The sequence below is a fragment of the Diabrotica undecimpunctata genome, chromosome 7, assembly GCF_040954645.1.
Source record: "Diabrotica undecimpunctata isolate CICGRU chromosome 7, icDiaUnde3, whole genome shotgun sequence".
In the NCBI taxonomy this organism is placed as follows: Eukaryota; Metazoa; Arthropoda; class Insecta; order Coleoptera; family Chrysomelidae; genus Diabrotica; species Diabrotica undecimpunctata.
This window is the reverse complement of record NC_092809.1, coordinates 13628050-13649283: the sequence shown is the minus strand read 5'-3', so window position 1 is coordinate 13649283 and position 21234 is coordinate 13628050. Positions and strand designations below refer to the sequence as shown.

At 33.4% G+C, this 21234-nt stretch overlaps 2 protein-coding genes across 8 annotated transcripts in view; one reads left to right on the top strand and one right to left on the bottom strand.

Moving 5' to 3' along the window:
• Window positions 1-13495, bottom strand: part of LOC140444990 (serine/threonine-protein kinase dyf-5-like) — a 43238-nt gene extending 29743 nt beyond the window's left edge. For 3 of the 7 annotated variants that reach the window (XM_072536754.1, XM_072536749.1, XM_072536755.1), the window contains exons 1-2: window positions 8479-8846; window positions 3612-3814 (exon numbers count right to left, since the gene is read on the bottom strand). In XM_072536754.1, the coding sequence (XP_072392855.1) occupies window positions 3612-3767 (156 nt within the window). In that variant the 5' untranslated portion in view covers window positions 3768-3814; window positions 8479-8846. Of the gene's footprint in view, window positions 1-3611; window positions 3815-8478; window positions 8848-12848; window positions 13139-13216 lie in introns of those variants that run through there. The other 4 variants (XM_072536750.1, XM_072536751.1, XM_072536753.1 and 1 more) reach the window with 4 other exon arrangements.
• Window positions 13496-16914: 3419 nt separating this feature from the next.
• On the top strand, window positions 16915-20082 carry LOC140444991 (2-oxoglutarate and iron-dependent oxygenase domain-containing protein 3-like). The gene is made up of 5 exons (XM_072536756.1): window positions 16915-17191; window positions 17249-17429; window positions 17712-18004; window positions 18660-18958; window positions 19140-20082. The coding sequence occupies exons 2-5, from the start codon at window positions 17302-17304 to the stop codon at window positions 19407-19409; spliced, it is 990 nt and encodes a 329-aa protein (XP_072392857.1). The 5' UTR covers window positions 16915-17191; window positions 17249-17301; the 3' UTR covers window positions 19410-20082.
• Window positions 20083-21234: the final 1152 nt, after the last annotated feature.

Below are 21234 nucleotides of genomic sequence, written 5' to 3'. Positions count from 1 at the left end.
ACATATAATACAAATACACTGACGGTTGCAAGAAAGGCTCGTTTCCCCAGTGTGACAGAGAAAACTGACGCAAAGCAGTCCCTGCATCTCTTTCTAATTCACCGGGTTTATCCAACGTGTCGAAAGGACCGATAACAGAGTTGCACCCTGGGAAAAACGGCTTTAAAACAATATTGAATTATTTCGTAGAGATATTGGCCAAACGACAGAATATATACGAGGAATAACAAGTACAAAAGTCATCAGAAGAGCTGAAGAAATAATGCTGAGCACTACAAGGCACTCGCAATATGATCCAAAAAACAACAGTCCAACAGTGCTTGAATACATTAAAACAAAAACTTCCCATTTATTCTGGACTACTAAGGAGGTACAAAGTTAGTAACAGCCGGAAATGCGGCAATGCGCTTTTTGAGCATGCCGAAATGTTCTATTGAAAACTTAATTCCACTGGAACAAGCGCCAATAAATCATATCCAAGCCAGGAAAAAATTCAGAAATTTTGAGGAAATCAACTTTCCACACAAGCTGCTCTTAACAACAATGTTATGAGAGTATGCTTAATAATGACAACTACAAGCTATACTGGGATCGCACTGTGCTCACTGACCAAACTGTGGTACATAATAGATCAGATCTCGTGATAGTTAATAAACTAACAAGACAAACAACACTAATTGATGTGGCGATACCTAACAACAATAATTTGCGTGTTAAATACAATGAAAAAGATCGCTAAGTACAGAGATCTGGAAATACAAATAAGGAGACAATGGAGAATTGACAGCTTACAGGCGACAAAGAAGCTGGATCTAAATGAACATTTATATAAGACCATGCAGAAAGCTGTGCTACTCTCGACGTCCTGCTGCGTACGAAAATTTTTGGGAGATACACCGACGTATCTAGTCACCTAGGACTCGATAACATGGAAACAGTCCCACCAGAACTCAATCCTTAATAGAGTAGAGTATGGGTCGCTTGGGCATGGGAAAAAGCGGCGTCCTTTGATGTTTGCCGGCGTTCTTTGATGTTTGCACCTGCTCAGGTACTCGAGTGACGTCATGCTCACTGACGTTGGAGCCGATGAGCAGCCGTGGCGGTTGGAACCGTACGCGCAACGGGTTTCGAGCAGCTATGGGTAATACTGTTTTGGCTACGGGGTGGGGGTGTTAGGGCGAGGGGGCGAGAGGGGCTGGGGGACTGGGGTACTCGAAGTGTCGTCGATACATGAAAATAGCGTCGCTATTTATGTATCAAATAGTAGAGTATGGGTCGCTTGGGCGTGGGAAAAAGCGGCGTCCTTTGATGTTTGTCGGCATCCTTTGATGTCTGCACCTGCTTGGGCGTGGGAAAAAGCGGCGTCCTTTGATGTTTGTCGGCGTCCTTTGATGTTTGTCGGCGTCCTTTGATGGGTCGCTTGGGGCGTGGGAAAAAGCGGCGTCCTTTGATGTTTGCACCTGCTCAGGTGCTCGAGTGACGTCATGCTCACTGATGTTGGAGCCGATGAGCAGCCGTGGCGGTTGGAACCGTACGCGCAACGGGTTTCGCGCAGCTATGGGTAACACTGTTTTGGCTACGGGTTGGTGGCGGTAGGCGGTAGAGAGAGTGTTAGGCGTATGGTTAAATCTGGATAATAATAATTGTTTATCTTAAACATATCGAGGTTTGCTGGTTTAATAGTTAGAATAATAACGAAAAAATACAATATGTGATTGTGAATGAAATTAGCAATTGATTGAACATAAGAGGGATAAATTTAAATAAAAGAAATAACTGACGTAAATCATAAATGTTATCTTGTACAAAAAAAAGCATTTAGTATTAGTCGAAAAATAAATTATTTGTAGCTAGGGTAGCATCTCAATTTGGTGGCTAACGTCGCGACGCTGGCAGCAGGACGGAATGGGCGCGAAATGGTACCATTGTGATCAGCGGTCGTTTTAAATGCGTAGATGTTACCATCCCGACTTCTCTTTTTCTACTGTCGTTCATAGGGACTAAAAACCCTTACTCGGTCCTCGGTCGTCCATGATCTATTCCAAGGCACTTCGAAGTAATGGACGTGTCCCATAAATTCAAGCTTTGTATTGTGTAGGCAGTGATCTTGTGAAAGGCCATAATTTAGATAAATGACTCAAGAAATTTGTGATTTTAAGAGTTTTGTGCCTCTAACAGGCAATTAAAGATAAGAGTATTTATTTCCTTAAACTTGAAAACAATGTGAAAATGCCAATTTTACAGAGAGTAGTAAAAATTGAAGATAGATGTAAAATAGTTATTAAAACATATAATTAAATCAAATCATATTACGTTGATGAAGTGAGAATCTGAAAGGGATGTAAAACACTCTTTCACAGCTATTATGACCTCAACATTTGATAAAAACGATTTCAACCAATGAATTTTTTAGGTACTGAAACAGATCTCTAGGTCCCAAAGTGGCTAGGGGAAAATTGTGGTAAATAAGGTGGATGCCCCAACAATTAGAACTTTAATATATGGATTTTAGCCATTATCAAAATGCTCAAATGACACAATGCATTATCCTGATGAAAAAGGATTTTTTTTTCTACAAACCAGATCTTTATCACGAATTTTTCTTTCACTAAGACTTTTTATACACTTTCAACATTCGTTTATGTACTTCCTTCACTTCACTATATACGTCCTTTATATTTAAAATTTCCAGAACGTCAACCTTAGAGTTCAAATTTTGCTAACACAGCTAATAATACGAAACCCATACGGAACTGCTCGATCTTTCATAGGCGTCAACATGGTATAATATCAGAAAAATGTAATGATCATTATATTGGGAATTTTAGAATTATATTGATTAATAACCAAAAACATTTGTTATTATTAATCATATAAATTTTATGAAATAACTCTTTAAGTCTAATATTCCACAAAATAATAATTTTAATTAAATAGATTAGACAATTGTACGCAACTGATATGGAAATACTTCAAATTTCAATGACAGTTCAGCGTGTGGCAAAATTGTTTAAAGTGTTGCAGCTTTTTTTATAGTAAGAATTTTGTTTATGTATTGATTTCTTACACAATTTGATAATATTATATTATATGTTAATCAATTGTATTTATAAATACATATTAAATTTAGATTAATAGCTTTTAAAACTAATTATTGTTGTGTATTGTGATTGTACTATGCCAAACCACCTAAATAGTCTGTAGAAAGCTGACAAGCTATTATATTTTGAACAAGAAATAATGGCGGGACGTTTTTACTATTAATGCTCTAAAAGTGGTAAGTTTAAAATTAAGAATATATAATTTTGTATTAAAATGTTTTCTTATGTATTTTAGTGTATTGCAGTAGTCTTAAAACTAGGTGTATTTACCGTTAATATAATAGTTTGACAAATAGTTGACATTTTAAAAATTCCTCACTTAATAACTACTCTGATGTTTTGGCAACGCTGTTGGGTTCTGACGTCGTAAATCTTGAATGACGTGCAATCATTTTTATATGAAAAATTCTATATATGCACTGTTAAACTATTAAAAAATAATTTAATGTACAAATATTACATTATTTAAAAAATTTTCGTTTATATAAATCAAAATGGAATGAGACTTACTTTAACTTCTCTAAGGTTCATAGCTTCATCCCACGAGTAATATTTTCTCTTCATTCTTTTAATCGCTACCTTCTCGCCTGTATCTTTCCTCTGTCCCAAAACAACCGAACCGTAGGTGCCATCACCTAGTTGATGAAGAATTGTATACCTATTCATTGTAGGTCTAAGTCTTTGTTTTACACCATGAAATTAAAATTAAAAATCTGTAAAAAGAGAAAATTATTTTATAATTTATACTTTCGATATTTAAAATATTCAAATATTAGACATTTAAAGAACCAAACCAATAAATCTTCTGGTACAGGCTAAATACCAAGCGAAATATTAAACTAATCAAAATGACAAAGATCTGGATATTTTGGTGGGATTATTCAAGGAATCGTCTTCCGAGAAATGCTACAATTGACAATTATATGTCTACTTTCTTCTTGCATTCAGCATCTCCTTGTCATTTCGAACCATTCAGAAAGGTTTCGCAGCCAAGAAATTCTCCTATGTCACAGGCGTCTTTGTCCAACGATCTTTCCTTGCTAGAAGCTGTAAAAACTCATATCCTATGTCTCTAGAGACGTGGCCAAAAACTCAAGTTTTGTTTATTTATAGTAAATATAATTTCAGGTTTAATATTCAGTCTTTTCAGCACTGAGAACGCGTTTGTAGTTCCACATTTCAAAGGCCTGTATCTTTTGAACGAGTTTCTTATTTAGCAGACAAATTTACACATCTTATAGGAGTATGAAAAATAAATAACACCTAAGCATTCTAATTCAGAGTCATAAAAAGATGTGGTGCTGTAAACAGTGTTTTCATTTTGACGAACGCAGCTTGTGCTTGTTCAATGCATGAACGAATGTCTTCTGAATGGTGGTTAGTCTCGTTGACAATAATAGTTCCAAGATATTTGTACTGAGAAACCCGCTCAATGACCCGTCCATTAAAAACAAATTGTCCACATTGTTGTTATTTTTTTTTAAACGACTATCATTTTGTTTTGGCATTGTTGGCTCTAAATCTTATAGGTTCAGTTATCAGTTGTAATAAATTTGAGTTCATGATGAAGTTTTTAAACATATTTTAATAGGCCAGATAATCTCTGGAAAATTGAAATCTCCAACAACAATGAGATTTTCAAGGGATGATCTCTAAGTTTGTCAATAAGCATATTGTCCTGAGTAAGTTCTGTATCCGTGGGTCGGTATGTATATGCAAACTATATGAAAGAGTTGTAGTCGGTAATAAGTAAGTGGATAATATTTTAGATTTTAAGTTTTTTGTTGTGGTAATTGATTCTTTATAATAAATAAATAAAATTTTAAGTCCTCAAAAAGTAGTTTTAGTGTTTTAAATATGCTAAATATGGTTCAAATATTAAAACAAACAATTTGCAGCATCTGCATATTTTAAACATTATTTGCATATTTGAAGCATAGTCTTGCATTTTTTTTACAACAATATGTGCATTAAAATGCGCACTTTTTAAAGATTTTTTTTGCGTTTACATCTTAACGAAGAAAATAGGCCCGGGTTATTAAGATCCATTCAGTCAAATTATCTGGACCAGCCTTAGAATTAGCTCATTTAAAAAAAAATCTTATAAACAAATTACTTAAATTTTGCAAAAGATATTCAACCGATCTGGATAATGTTTTGCACAAAATTCAAACACGATAAGACCGTCAAGTTCAAATACATTTAAACAAATTTTAATAAATCGTCATGTTGGAATAACAAAGTTGTATCTGCTATTTTTATCCAAAATGAGTTATTGGTAGAATATAATAATTATAATTATTATAGTTTTGCAATAAGTATGAAGATATCAGCACCATCTACTCGACGATAGCTAGAATAACAATGTTACAAAGTTCTATCTTATGCAGTTTTGCTGCTAGTTGTATCTACTGAATTTCAAATAAATAATTTTAAAAAGTTCTATCTACAGCCATTGTGTGATCACATTACTTTACATCATTTTTAATACATGATGTAATTATAATCACATTAATTTAATTGAACCGTTAAACCTCCGATACGGTAATAGACACGAATATTAATTTACTTCTAAAATTTTGTCTTCTAAAAAAGTATTTAATACTTTCAAATAATCTAAATATAATGGGAAATAGTGGAGATAACAGGATAACCACGTAAAATTACATTTATTTTAATTTAGAAATAGACCTTCCTAACCTAACCTTTATTATTACAGAGATGCAGATGGAACCATCAATTCGTCGCTTCCCAACAATGGCTTAAAGAAGACAAGAAAACGAAAAACAAATTCATTAAAATGGAAAGTAAATGAGAGGAAAATTATGTGCCAAGCAGGGAAATCATATATTAATGCCAGGGGTAAAGAGGTTCGAGAAAGGAAACGCACATATTACTTATAAAAAAATTGTTTAAATAATTGTAAATTCAATTGTGGAAAGCAAATTTCCGAGGAAGAGGCACATGAGGTTTAAATACATACTGGAGTTTGTCTTAAAACGAAAAATACATATATTTGAGGTATGCTACAAAAAAAAGGAAGACGTTAAAACTCATATTAACTTATTTCCTATAATTGAATCTCATTATTGCCGACAAACGACTAAACGGAAGTATTTGGAAGCCAGTTTAAGTGTAGCAAAATTATACGACTTGTACTTGAAGTGGTGTGAAGAACTAGGAAAAGATCCAGTTAAATTATCCTATTACCGATTTGTGTTCAACAATGAGTTCAATTATGGTTTTCATATACCTAAAAAACCCGTTGTATAAAATGTGAAGACTACAAACTTAAAAGTCGTGACAAACTTTTGACAGAAGAGGAACACCGGAAGTTTGAAGAACACATTGAAATAAAAAATAGTATGAGGCTAGAAAGAAATACTGATAGGGAAAACGGAACACCTGTTCTTAGTTTTGATTTACAGAATGTAATAACGTGTCCAAGATCGGAAGTTGTCAATTTCTTTTACTCTGTAACAAAAACTGTTTATTGTGCCATATGGACAGAAGAAAACAAGGAAGGACCGGCAACGTGCTGGCTAGTGCTTTTTATAAAATTTTGAATAGATTGGATAGAGTTTTGGAAGATAATAATATCACTAATCTAGTCACATGGAGTGATTCCTGTATATCTCAGAATCGTAACTCATTTATTTCATTTTCTGTTATGGAAGCACTGAGACAGTATCCGGAATTAGAAAGTCTTACAATGAAGTTTTCTATACCAGGTCATGGAGCAATTCAAGAAGTGGATAATGTGCATAGTAACATTGAAATATTTACGGAAAAAGTGGAATTTTATTCACCACTTTCATTTATACGCAATTTGAAGTCTGTGAATAAAAGACAACCTTATATTATTTTGCAATTAAAAGATCACGATTTTAAAGACTATGAAATCTGTTTTTTCAAAAAAATTCCATTTTCCAAAGTGGTGTCAATTAAATTTATACAAAATTTAGCAGAACCAGAATATAAGGTCTATCACTCAGAAAACATATTTACAAAAGTAACATATTTACAAACGCGGTGGTCCAAGAACCCGTGGCCGAAAAACTTCTCGACGTGTCATTATTACTAATCGGAGAGAACTGTGCCCTGTTTTCAATAATATAACAATGCTCTTACTTCCAAATGATGAGCTCTCTAAAGATAAGGTGAAAGCAATATATAACCCTAATAAGACCGGTACTCACATACGGCTCAGAAACCTGGACACTCACTAAAAGAGAGGAAACGTTGTTAGCCACCTTCGAAAGAAAAATCTTGCGACACATATATAAGGGCACAAAAGAAAACGGAATATGGCGAAGAAGATACAACTCTGAACTATACAAAATATACCAGGATCCGGATATTATAACATTCATTAAATTAGGATGGCTGTGTTGGATAGGACATGTAGAAAGAATGGAAGAAGGCGAAATACCAAACAAAATATTCAAACAGATGCCAGTAGGAAAAAGAACAAGAGGAAGACCGAAGCTGAGATACTTAGAACAAATAGAAAATGATATAACAACCTTAAAAATAAAAAACTGGAGAAAAAAAGCACGAAACAGATCAGAATGGAGAAGAATCCTGGAACAGGCCAAGACCCAAAAAGGGTTGTCGAGCCAGTGATGGGGTGATGATGATGATGACAACATAGAATTTTGTTGATTTATTCCAAAGCAATGTAATATTAAAAAAGTTATTAACAATATTTAAAAACAGCGATTTTGTTTGGTCATTTTGCAATAAATTTTTTGTTTATTAACCGATTTTATTTTAGCGTACCTATCTCATTTTGTAATTTTTTGCAAATTCTTTGTTTTCGTTTTATATTAACTCTCGAACCTATTGTATCAGCTACTTGAATCTCATAACACAGGGAGGATACAACGAAAGATAGCGAATAAAGACATATTTCTAATGAAAAAATGCTTACGAGTCGCTTTAATTTTTTGAACGACCCTCTACTGTGTGGGACATATTTTTGAATTTATAATGAGTTGCTGTGCTATCAAGCTCAAGAGGATAGAATATAATACATAATATAATTTTGCATAAAAAAGTTTTAAACCGATTTGAAGCAATATTAAAAAATTCGGATTTATGTTGTAACTTTAAATCGACTTATTTTCATCACTAAAAACCGTGATATAATTTATGACGAATCTTTTTGTGGCATCCTGTATACAATTAAGGGTACGAGGAGATAATCGAAAAATTTCTGTTTTTTGTGAAGATTTCAGGGCGTGTTGTAAAGAAATTGTACTTCTGTGCTAAAAATGTAGGTAGTCTCTAATAATATGTATATGTTTAATTAAATATGGAATCAAAATAAACATATAGTTCAATTTTTATATAAATAAATAATATAAAATCTTACCAAATAACACAAGCTAACTAAAACATACAAACACCGTATCTACATTTTTGCTTACGTTGTTAACAAACATTTCAACAGCTACTACACGTTTTACTGTATGTTCGATACTCTCTTATTGCACTAGAATAGAGAAAATTCAACCTTTGCGCCGTCCTTCCAAATATTGATTATTTCCGACTTTGTAAAATTTTTCTTCGGAGGGTAGTTATTTCCATGTCACTGTATTCTTTATTGCTGCTTTTAACTATCGGGTATCTTTAATTTTGCTAGTGCGTTTACAGGCAGGTGTAACCCAAAAATAATGTTCTGCTTGGATGGACTGTTTGATACAAACAAATACAGTCGATGCTTAGGGTTGATGAATCATTAAGTTGTTGCACCCACATACTTGATTTTAACTTTGCTTTTCTTAAACTATTGTAACTTGTTTGTGTCGTGCAGCAGGTTAGAAGGGTGAGGGTGGTTTTATTTTCCCCGTAGGTACCCTATAATAATATAGCGTGCAAGAAATTAAGAAAATTGAACTGTAATTATAAATACTTTGAAAAGAAAAATAGTATAGATAAGGATACTGTGATTAAAAAATTGGGATTATTTTATTGGCGTCCAAAATACAAGTTTTATATTATTATTAAAAAAAAGTATTTAGAAAGGTCTTCCGACTTGGAACTCGACTTAGTAAAAGAGTTCAAACCCTAGAAATGTGGTTAGTTCTCAATTCCCAATATATTAACCAGGCAACTGTGTTGTGGGGTGAAAATCACCCACGTCGTTCATTAGCGCTTGTTAAAATAGTGTCAACATCGCCAGAGTCTTCTGGTGGCACAAGTACCTTCCCATAATATAACAGACCTTGTATTGCATCATAAATTTCAATATATAAATAAGATTTGAATGAGAGGTGTCGCGGTCTTTGGACTTGTAGGTGATTTTGACCCCACCACACAGTTGAAGTTCAGTATTATTTAGTTTTTGGTCATTTTTACCCCACAACATTCATTTTTAACAGCTAAGTTCTTGTACTCGTACTATCACAATTTATTTTGATTTTTTAACAGAAATATAATTGAATTGGTAGTGATATTGAAAATTAATTAGATATTATTAATTTCAAACATATAGAAATATGTGTAGTTGGGAGAAAGAACAAGAAGCCCTCTTGAAAAATTAAAGTCAGTAGGTTAACTTTCGTCCCAGTGAGGATGTTTTAGAAAACGAACTTCAAGCAGTGGAAAATTGTCAGCCTGGAACTTCTAATCAGGAAAGTCAATCATCGTCGGAAGAATCTTCTCAAGACAACAATGCGTTTGAAGATGATAGAGTAAGACAATCTAAGTTTTTTATCAGACGGGATGGGAAAACAAAATGGACAAAAAACTGTCCGAATAAATCGATTAGAACACAACAAGAACGTTTAATTACTCTAATTCACAGTGTTCGAAATAATGTAAAACATTGCAAGGTGCCCATTTCTTGCTGGGAATTATTCATGGATAATATTATTGTAGAAGATATTGTCCAATGCACTAATAAAAAAATCAGTTTAGTCGCTCAGAATTATAATGACCAACATAAGTATATCACCAAGCTTACGGGTGCAGAAGAAATTCGTGCAGTTTTCGGTTTATTATATCTATCTTATAAAGGAGTTTAGGAGTTTATAAAGCAAATAGGTTAAATCTGGAGAATCTTTGAGCTACAGATGGAACAGGAATAGACATTCTCAGGCTAACAATGTCCCTGCAAAGATTTATATTACTTTTAAAGTGCCTACTATTCGATAATATCTAAAATAGAGAAGAACCTGGCAGCTATAGGAGCTGTTTTTGATCGATTTGTATCCAATTGTCAACAATATTTTATTCCTAGTCGATACTTGACGATCGACGAAAAATTACAATCTTTTCGAGGACGCTGTTCCTTTCGGCAATATATCCCCAATAAGTCGTGCAAATATGGCTTTAAAATATTTACCTTAGTGCATGCCAAAACATTCTACATTTTAAATTTAGAGATATATGTTGGTTCACAACCTGAAGGACCTTTTCAATTCAGTAATCGACCGTTCGATGTAGTAAACAGGCTTGTAAATCAAATACGTGGTACGAACCGCAGCATTACATTCGACAACTGGATTACCAGCACACCGCTAATGGAACATTTGCTTAGTAAACATCGATTAACATCTGTTAAAACTATTCGTAAAAACAAGAGGGAAAGACCGACAATATTTTTGAAATCCAAAAACAGAGCTGAAAGCCACGCAATTTTTGGATTTAAAAAAGGCATTTCTTTGGTATCCTTTATCCCGAAGAAAAATAAAATAGTGTTAGTAGCTTCTTCACTTCATCATGATACAGAGTTTGACCACAAATCAAATAAACCTGAGATTATGGACTTTTATAATAACACAAAAGATGGCGTGGCCATGGTTGACGAAATTTCTGCGTTATTCGCGATAGCCAATTCCGACAATAATACCATACAACAGACACTTACAAATATCTGGGACACGAGATCAAAATAAGCAGAGACGAAATGGGCAGCATTTGGCAAATTAAGCCATATTCTAAAAAGTTAAATTCCCATGTGTCGCAAGCGAAAGGTTTATAACCAATGTGTTTTGCCCGTACAAACTTATGAAGCAGAGACTTTAACACTCACGCAAAACTCTGCGAATAAACTCAGAGTTACACAACGAGCCATGGAACGTGCAATGCTGAACGTGAGCCTTCAAGACCACATAACAAACCAACAAATCAGGCAAAGATCAGGAGTTCAAGACGTCATCGAAAGAACCATGACGCTTAAGTGGAACTGGGCACTTAGCCAGAACACAAGATGTGAATGGAGGCCCAGAAACTATAAAAGAAGCCGACGACGACCACCGGCTAGATCGACCGATGATATAAAACGTGTAGCGGGAAACGTGTATGTCCAGAAGTGGACGCGATTGGCTGATTGATGATGAATTCCGACAGGGGGCGCTCAAGATTTCAAAGATGGACGGTCACTTCGGCAAAACAAATAATTTTGTCATTTGATCTTGAAAAATGCATTGCCAAACTTTTCTTATATTCTCGTCCAGCGGAAACTTATGTATGGATTTTTTTGGGAATTATAATAGGATGAACATTGAGGAACACTGCAATAGCTTTTTGAAGTCGAAGTCATTGTTAATTACAATATAAACGGGTCGCTAATATGTATACAAATTAATGACAATTTCAAAGTTTTCCCGAAGTGGATGCTTTTGAAATCTACCACCAGGCGTCGCTCACTTTGTGGTTGCTCGCGAATATAACATAAGTGCGAAACTAAAAAGAAATGACAGCGGAAAGGACACTCAAGGACCTCCCAACAAGAAACAACAAACAGCATACAGATGTGGAGTGTGTCCCCGTGGAAAGAACAAAAAGTGTCAAAAGAAATAAGTATGTGAAACGTGACATTTTTCTTTGTCTTGAACATTGTGTATATTTTTGTTCTAAATGTGCGACACATTTTTAATTATGCTATTTAAACAAAAGTTCTTGGTTACTTTTTATAAAATTTGTATTTTTTTCACTCAACTGGAGATATTGGAAAAAATAAAAAATACGACTTTGTCTTGGATGTTTAAAAAGCACACCAACAAATATTTTAGAAATCGAAACAGCAGAGCTTCTATTGTATCTTAGACGACAATTTTTGTGTGATGTTTTTATGTCAAAACTCCTAGCACAAAAAAGATCTGACAAAATACAGGAACACAATTCCAAAATAGGTAGAACAGATTTCTTCTGGCGACATAAAAATCATCCCGAAGTGATAAGAGTGTTAGGAAAAACTGTATAAATAACAATTTAATACCGTTTATAAATAATATTTATTTAATATAAGTGTATTTTAAATAAATAAAAAAAATAACAATAAAAAGCGAGTTAAGAAAACTCAGTATAAGCAAAGAAAAGTACGGTTTTCGAAAAGGCGGGTCTACTAATGACAATATGTTTATTGTAAAACAAATTATCAAAAAACGAAGAGAATTTAACATAAAAACGCATATTACATTTAGAGATTTTAAAAAAGCCTTCGACTAGGTCGATATACACAAACTATTTGAAATTATGGAAAAAAAGAAGATACTCAATAGACTTGTTCAGAGTAATCAAAAATGAATCAAAAGTATATACAGAAATCCATAAAGGCCTCTCGATGTCATTATGACTGGAATATATCTTGAATAACTTCGTTCAAATATTCATAGAGTGGATATTTAAACCAGTAACTCTAAAAAAACTCTAACGTAGTTAACTTTTATAAAGTCTATAACGTTACTTTGCTTATATTTGACTTAAAATTTAAGTTTTAATATAAAATAAACTCACAAATTGTTGATGTTGCGAGAATTCTGTATTTGTAAAAATACATTTTTGTTGTCTTCGGTAAGACCAAACAAAAGTTATTCTTAATCTTCTTACTTTTATTACTTCCTTACTTTATTTAGAATCAAATGTAGTTAGTTTTCTTTTGACCATTTTGAATCAAGTAAAGCTGCTGCAACATTTTTTTAGGTACATAATAACTTATAATTGTACGGTGTGGTCCGGATAAAGTTTAAAATGACATCGACATACAATAAATACTACAGATTTGTTTTTAGTTTACAGAGCTTAGCTTTATGCTAAAAGAAATCATAAAAGTATGGCACTTCACCGTAAATAACAATAGGTAATTGAATAGTTAAAAAACTTACTTAATGTCACTGCTCTACTGTAACTTTGACAAATTATAGTAAATAATTCATAACTGTTCAAAATAAACTACTTGTTTACTTCAAAAAAGTATATATTTTTTATGTAAAATTAAGCTCTATTTAATAGATTGTGACTACTGGGTGAATAATGTGTACAGTTGAGTCCATGGTTCTTTACTCGTGCGTCATCATTTAAAGCATACGAAAAATTCGGAAATTTACTCCACGCAACAGCAAGTGGCTACTGCACCGATCACGGATTATATTATAAAATTAACGGATATTTATCAGATAAATAGAATGTGAAATGTTAGTTTTGCTTTAAAATTTTGGTGCAGAATTACAGCTATGTTAATTTGAAATAGCTTAATAAACTCTTTTAATATTATTCGTGATGAATAAATAAATAAACAATTTATTAAAAAAAAAAATATTTATAAAATAATATTTATAGTGTGTTAATATAATAGGTAACCATAGGTTAATCCATAAAGTAACATGGACGTCGCCTGATGGCACAACCAAAAATCAAATAGATCACATCCTAATAGAAACCAGGCACTTCTCTAATCTAATGGATGTACGTACTTATCGTGGAGCTAATATAGATTCAGACCACTTCTTAGTAGGCGCAAAAATAAGAGCAAGAATCTCAAATGCAAAAAAAGAAAAGGGCAAGAAAAGTACTCGCTACAATTTAAAACTCTTGAAAGAGCCCCGTGCACTAGAAAGGTATCAAAATTACCTTGAACATGAAAGCACAACAGATGAGAATTTAACAGCTAGCGAGCAATGGGATATATGTAGAAGAACAATTAAGGAAGCGGCAAACAACGTCCTAGGACCAGAAGAATCCACTCTACGCAACAGTTGGTTCGACGATGAATGTGAAGATATCACTAAAAGAAAAAATTATGCATATAAACTTATGCAACAAAGGAGAACACGGGATAAGGAGCAAATGTACAAAGATCTTAGGAAGGAGGAAAAACGCATACATCGAAGGAAAAAGCGGACCTTCGAAAACCAGATTATGCAAGAGCTTCAATCATTAAAGGGGCAAAATGAAACTAGAAAGTTCTATAATATCCTAAATAAGACAAGAAAAGAATTTAAACCACGGCTGACGACGTGTAGAGACAAAAATGGACATATAGTCAGTACCGCTGACGCAGTACAAAGCAGATGGGTTGAGCACTTCAAAGAACTACTTGGTACCGAAGTGGAAAATGATGCGTCACCCCAAAAACCAAGAAATAACACTCACGTAGAACCTCCTTCAATATTTGAAGTGAAAGACGCAATCACACGACTCAAAAATAGCAAGTCCCCAGGAGTGGATTGTATCCCCGCAGAACTCATCAAACATGGAGGTAACAGCATTATGCACCAAATTCACAACATAATAGTCAAAGTCTGGGAAGAAGAACAAATGCCAGAGGAATGGTGCACTGGAATCATATGTCCACTGCACAAAAAGGGAGATTTGTTGGAATGTAAAAATTATAGGGGTATAACTCTTCTGAATACAATGTACAAAATATTCTCCAACACCCTGTACAGCCGTTTAAGTACGTACGTGGAAGAAATCCTTGGTGAGTATCAAAGCGGTTTTAGGCCAGGTAGGTCAACAATTGACCAGATTTTTGTGCTACGTCAAATCTTAGAAAAAACCAATGAATTTAATATTGACACGTTCCATCTCTTTGTGGACTTTAAGTCAGCGTATCCTAGCGTCCTAAGAGGTAAATTATACGAAGCCATGAATGAACTTAACATCCCCCATAAATTAATAAGGCTCGTAAAAACAACTATGAGTAAAGTGATCTGCAGAGTGCAAATACAAGGCGATATGTCACAAGCGTTTGAAACATATGCAGGGTTACGGCAGGGAGACGCGCTGGCGTGCCTTCTCTTTAATATAGCGTTAGAAAAGACTATAAGAGATGCCGAGTTACACAATAGGGGAACAATCTTTAATAAATCAACGCAGATTATGGCTTACGCTGACGATCTGGATTTGATCGCACGTACTACACGAGGACTTAAAGAGATGACTTCCACCTTCTTGAAAGCCGCACAAAATATGGGCCTTAAAATAAACGAGGAAAAAACCAAAATGTTAGCATCTATTCCAAATAACAGAGATAGAGCTAGAAACGCCGAAGAAAACTTCAGTATAGACCAATATAATTTTGAGGTAGTAAATAAGTTTACATATTTGGGTTCTCTCATAACAAACGATAATGACACATCTGAAGAAGTAAAACGGAGGGTACTGCTAGCAAACAAATGTTATTTTGGACTAAGCAAGCAGCTAAAAAACAGAAATTTAGGCCAGAAAACCAAACTAATAATATATAGAACACTCATCCTACCAGTGCTGACATATGGGTCAGAAACATGGACCATCTCCAAAACAGACGCAAATCTTCTGCTCGTCTTCGAAAGGAAGATACTAAGAAGAATAATGGGCGCATTCTGTGAGAATGGTATTTGGAGAAGGCGATATAATTTCGAATTGTACGAGAAGTATAAAAAAATAGTAAATGGTAGAGATGTAATATCCTTCATAAAAATAGGTAGGCTTAGATGGGCTGGACATGTGTCAAGAGCAAATGAAAATTACCCACCCAGACGAACTCTATTATCGGTCCCAGTGGGAAATAGGAGTAGAGGCAGACCACGACTGAGATGGAGGGACGGTGTGGACGAGGACGCAAGGAAAATCGGCGCGGCAAATTGGCAACGGTTGGCGATGAACAGAAACGACTGGCGAAATAAACTGGGGAAGGTCAAGGCTCAACTAGAGCTGTAGCACCACTGATGATGATGAATATAATAGGTAACAGTAAAATTGTTTAAAGTAAACATTATTTAGCTCAAATAATATTGTTGCAAGATTTAAACGTATATTTTTGATTTCTCATATTTCATTTTCATCACCTTCAGAATTTAAACTGTTATCTCCAATGTTAATTACTACAGGTTCGATATCAATATTACACATATTTTTTCTCTAATAAACGACTGTTCAATTAATTTGTTAGTATGTTCTATACACTTTTGCCTGGCGACATCTTTTTAATCTTTTGAATTGCTTCCTTCCACATACTTAAAACATGTTCATCTTTATATCCATATCTGCCAATATATGTATAATATAGGTGATTATAGTAAGTCTTGCAATCTGTCCATACTAATTCGATAGCATTAAAATCTTGGTTGATATGGTGGCAGTCTAAGCACGCGACAGTTAATTCCAAAAAAGAATTCTTTAGCAATATACTGTGCCTCATCCGGCACCAGAAGGGTTACCAGGTCCTATTTTATTTCTTCAGTAGATTGAGCATAATGGATATATATCAATAAATGGATTTTTTTCAAAATTTATGATTGAACACTGATATAATAATCACTTTTTGAACATGATTTTATCATTATATATTTTTTAGTATATCGATATACCTAGTGTTTCAGTAAATTGAAGTTGAAATCAGTAGATCTACTGAAAAATCAGTTCAAATGTAGTTCTATTTTTGGTTCTATAATCTATTAATGCATTTTGTAGAACTTTGGTTTTGGTAGAACCACAGAATACACCATCCCAAGATCCCAACGTTGGGATGGTGTATTCTGTGGTATAACTGGTAGAACATAAAGATAAGAATTAGACATAAATATAGACATTTGCGGCTATATTCAGATTTAACTTTCGTTAAAGTTAACCAAGAACGGTTTGTTTATTATGAATATTACGATAAATTAAAACTGGAGTAGTATTTGAACTGTTGGTAATTATAATAAACCAGTAAGACTTCGTATAAAGAAACTAAAACCGGAATTAATAAAACATAACCACATTTATTGTTTACTAAAAAACAGTTTTTCTGCTTTGCACAAGATAACTTATTTCATAATGAACACAACATTTTTATACCCTATCTTGGATGGATCTCTTATATAATAAAGACCGTATGCAAATCGACTTTATATAATAACCAATAAATCAATTATATCTTGACATTCTAGGTACTTATCAGCTCATATATTTTATTCACATTTTACTTTACCAGTATTAAAAAATGACATCAACAACTGTAACTAAACGACACAAAGAAAAGAATAGTGTAAAAGCAACTCCACAAGAAAGTTCAAAAGGTAAAGATGAAACTACAGATAAGAAAGACAAAGAAAACCAGGCAAAAGATTTGTAAGTTTTTTTGTGTGCACCTTAAACATAATAATATGATATACAATACATGTATTAGCAAAACATCTGCTAGTTTGATATTATGCAATATCTGATGATGTTTTAATGTATGTATGTTCATGAAACTTAATTTAAGTAGACGAATATAAATTATGAAGTAGATGGATAAATTATTTGTCAATGATTGTGACACATATGTCTAAATAAACAGCTTTTTAACAATATTAAACATTGCTTTTATCTGGTTCTTTAAACTAAAAATTAAATATTTCATTCTTTCAGTAAATATGGACCTTTACCTAGATTCCCTGCACAAAGGGTGTGGAGCAGAGGTGTGATGATCATAGGTGTTCTTGTTTATCTTTGGTATTTCTCAAAAAGTACCAATGAAACAATTCTAGCAAAACAAAGTACTGTCTACAATAGACGATCCCAAGTCGTGGAGTGTGGCCCTGAATTTGTAGAAGATATAAAACAATATAAATCGTGTATTCCAGAAAAGTGTGGAAGGTTTGTGAGTGACAAAATCGTTACTGAACAAGAGGCAGACATTTTGTTGAGATTAGCTGTTAGAAGTAAGTTATACATTGTAGTTATACATGCGTTATACACATAGTCATAGTTTTTTTTAACATAAAAAAATTATTATATTTATGTCGTTATTTGGAATTGCTTGTTTCTGTTGTTTCATCAGCAACTGTGGCAAATATTAAATTCGAAGCATAAGTGATATGAGCTTACATATCTGTCCACTTCTGCATCATCTTTGATAATCCCTGTGGTAGTAATATATTAAACGTTACAAACAAACAATTCCAGGCCACGATTTATAATCTGCTTTAACAATGTATCTTTACTTATGTAGTTTATATAAAACAAGGCTTTATAGCATGAGATTGTCTCCTGTTGTTGCTTCAATGTAGCTTCAAAATCATTACTTGGGCAATGTTTAATAAAAAACTGTGCTTGATATCTGCCTTTTATTTTAATAAAAGATTAAGTGAGAAGCAGATTAGAAAGCAATTTTAGATGAAAGAGGTAATAGGATTACATAATACAAGTCATACATAGCTGTCAATATATCAAGACAAAAGCTGCTACTGATGAACAGAAGTGGTATATTTGGTATCAAGATAGGAATGTTTTTTAGAATTTCGAGGTCATTTAATTAATTAATTTGTTTAAAAATCTATGTATTATATGCTGTTTTATAATTTTATTTATTTCTAGTAATGGCACAAGGTGGATCTTCAGGTGGAGCATCCATAATTGATTTACATACAGGAGCCCTATCCTACAAAGACAGGTTTATAAATATCTATGAACAAAGTGGCAGCAAAAATATTTTAACAGAATCTGAAAGGACAATTTACCATTTAGTAAGAAGCAAAATTCAAGAAGCTATTGCTCAGAATTTTGGTATTCAAGCCGATAGTTTACATTTAACCTATCCGACCTTTTTCTCTAGACTTACCAATGTTGACCCAAAAACTAGACATGACGAGTACTGGCATGAACATATTGACAAGGTAAATGATATATTTTATTATTATTATTAAACACCAAAGCTTCTTTATACAATTGAAATCTGGTCACAGTTGACCAATTATCAATTCTTCTTTAACTTCAAATATGAAAAAATAATTTTCCTACCGTTTTTTACTTATTTATGGATTTGAATTGTTTGAACATACTTTTTTTTTGTTTTAGAGGACTTACGAATCATTCCATTATACATCACTACTCTACTTAAATGATTATGAGAAAGACTTCAAAGGAGGTAGATTTATTTTCCAGGACAACATTGCAAAACCTACTAAAAATGTAACGGTTGAACCGCGTAAGGGTAGGGTATCTATGTTTACTTCGGGGTCAGAAAATCCTCACTTTGTCGAGAGAGTACAAGAAGGTATGAGGTTTGCAATCACTGTTTCGTTTACCTGCGATAAGACAAAGGCTATTTCTGATCCAGGTGTTTAATGGAAGAAGATTTAGTATGTAACATAAAACTTCACAGCAAAACACAAATTGTACAAATTATATATAGGTAAATGATAACATAATCTAACTACCAATCAGTATTTATAATACTGCTGGTCATCTAACTTTGTTAATATACTGTCACCAGTACTGGGGCCCGTCCCACACAGTCCCATACAATTCATAATTTCCTTGAATATAGTTATAGTCCTTAAGTTCTTCTAATGTATATAATTTTTATAGGTCCCAAGGGTTGACTCATGCGGTTTAAATTTATTTCATATAATTTTTTGCGTGGTATTAACATGTGTGTCGAGTTTGGTTGAAATCAGCTGTATAGTTTTCGAGATTTGAATTTTTTCAACATACAGAATGCTCCTGTATTCTATTAATAGGTTTGCATTGCCTGTCTTGTATCAACCAATTTTAAGACTGTCATTTTCTCACGTCAGTCATATAAATGTATATATTCTTTGTTGCAGTTTTTTTTATATTGTTATGATTATTTTTATTATAATGACCAGTAATAACATTCCCAGTAATGAAAACAATGTCTTTATTCATAAAAGTATCAAATTCAAAACATTTTATTGTTTCCTATTTTGTTAATGTTTATAAAGTATATTATTTATTTCAAGATGTGTAAATGTTAATAAACGAAGTAATTGTTAAATGTGTTTCTTATTGTACCTAGAATAAAATAGATAAACATATCTTTTTTCTAAAAAGATCTTTGTTGTGAAAGAATTGTATTCCATTTTTGATGCTCTATAACCAATTGTAATCTGCCTAGTCGATGTGTCCTAGAAAATGTAAGTCCTTTATAGGTTAGCAGCATTGAATCGTGCTCGACAGCAGTATCTTTTACTGATTGCTTGTACAGTAGTTGAATGACAATTTCTTAGTGCGGAAAAATGGTCATCTTGATGAGTAGTTTTGCTATCTGAAGAGCTGTTAAAGAATGTCTAAGTGGAAACTCCCGTTTCTTTAAAACGTGCAAATATATGACGCAAAGTACTACATGGAGACCGAATTGTGTAACTATGTAAACGTTATTTTTTCCACCCTGAATTGAAAATCGATTCGTGCTTCTTGAAATAGAAACTCCGAATAAAATTAAATAGCATGTAACGATGTTCTGATCGTTTAACAGTTCGAACCGTGGGAGTGTCAATATTTACACATCCACTTCTACAACGTAACGGCGAAGTGGGATTCGCAACGGCTATTTAAGGCGTGTGAATAGCGGAATTAGACAGTCCTGTAGCTAGCGCTCTAGGCTCCCTGACTCGCCGGTGTAGTGAACCTGCGAGCCAACCTGGACAGAGAGATTTCCGTATTGAAGATCATACTCTGTCCTTAACCAAGCGGAACCCATCGGTATTGTGTATTGAACATTACCGTGGATCTGCACAGAGTCATCCGGGACAGAGAGATTTCCGTATTGAGGATCGTACTCTGTCCTTAGCCAAACGGAACCCATCGGTATTGTGTATTGAACATTACCGTGGGTCTGCTATTTCATTTCTTTAATATACTCTGTTTTTTAGCCAGGAGGAGTAAACTAAAAAGACAGATTCACACCCAAGAAAGTTACTAGAAAAGTCACCAAATACATCTTCTTTTTTGGTTGCTTATCTCGGCCTTGCGGTAATCCAGTATCAATATTGGACAACCTCACATCGGTTCTAACCTAATTTTATTTGTTTATGTTTGAATAATAATTTTTTCCAATTCACTTCCAATATATATTATTTAGTTTTTCTAATTACAATAAAAAAATGTTAGACTGCTATGAAGAAGTTGAAGAATTTTTAGAGTTTAT

Excerpts from the sequence above, each read along its gene's own strand:
- LOC140444991 (XM_072536756.1), top strand. The coding sequence starts at position 17,302 with ATGACATCAACAACTGTAACTAAACGACACAAAGAAAAGAATAGTGTA. Across the intron at positions 17,430-17,711 it reads GAAAACCAGGCAAAAGATTT|TAAATATGGACCTTTACCTA; the intron begins GTAAGTTTTTTT and ends TCATTCTTTCAG. Across the intron at positions 18,959-19,139 it reads GGCATGAACATATTGACAAG|AGGACTTACGAATCATTCCA; the intron begins GTAAATGATATA and ends TTTTTGTTTTAG.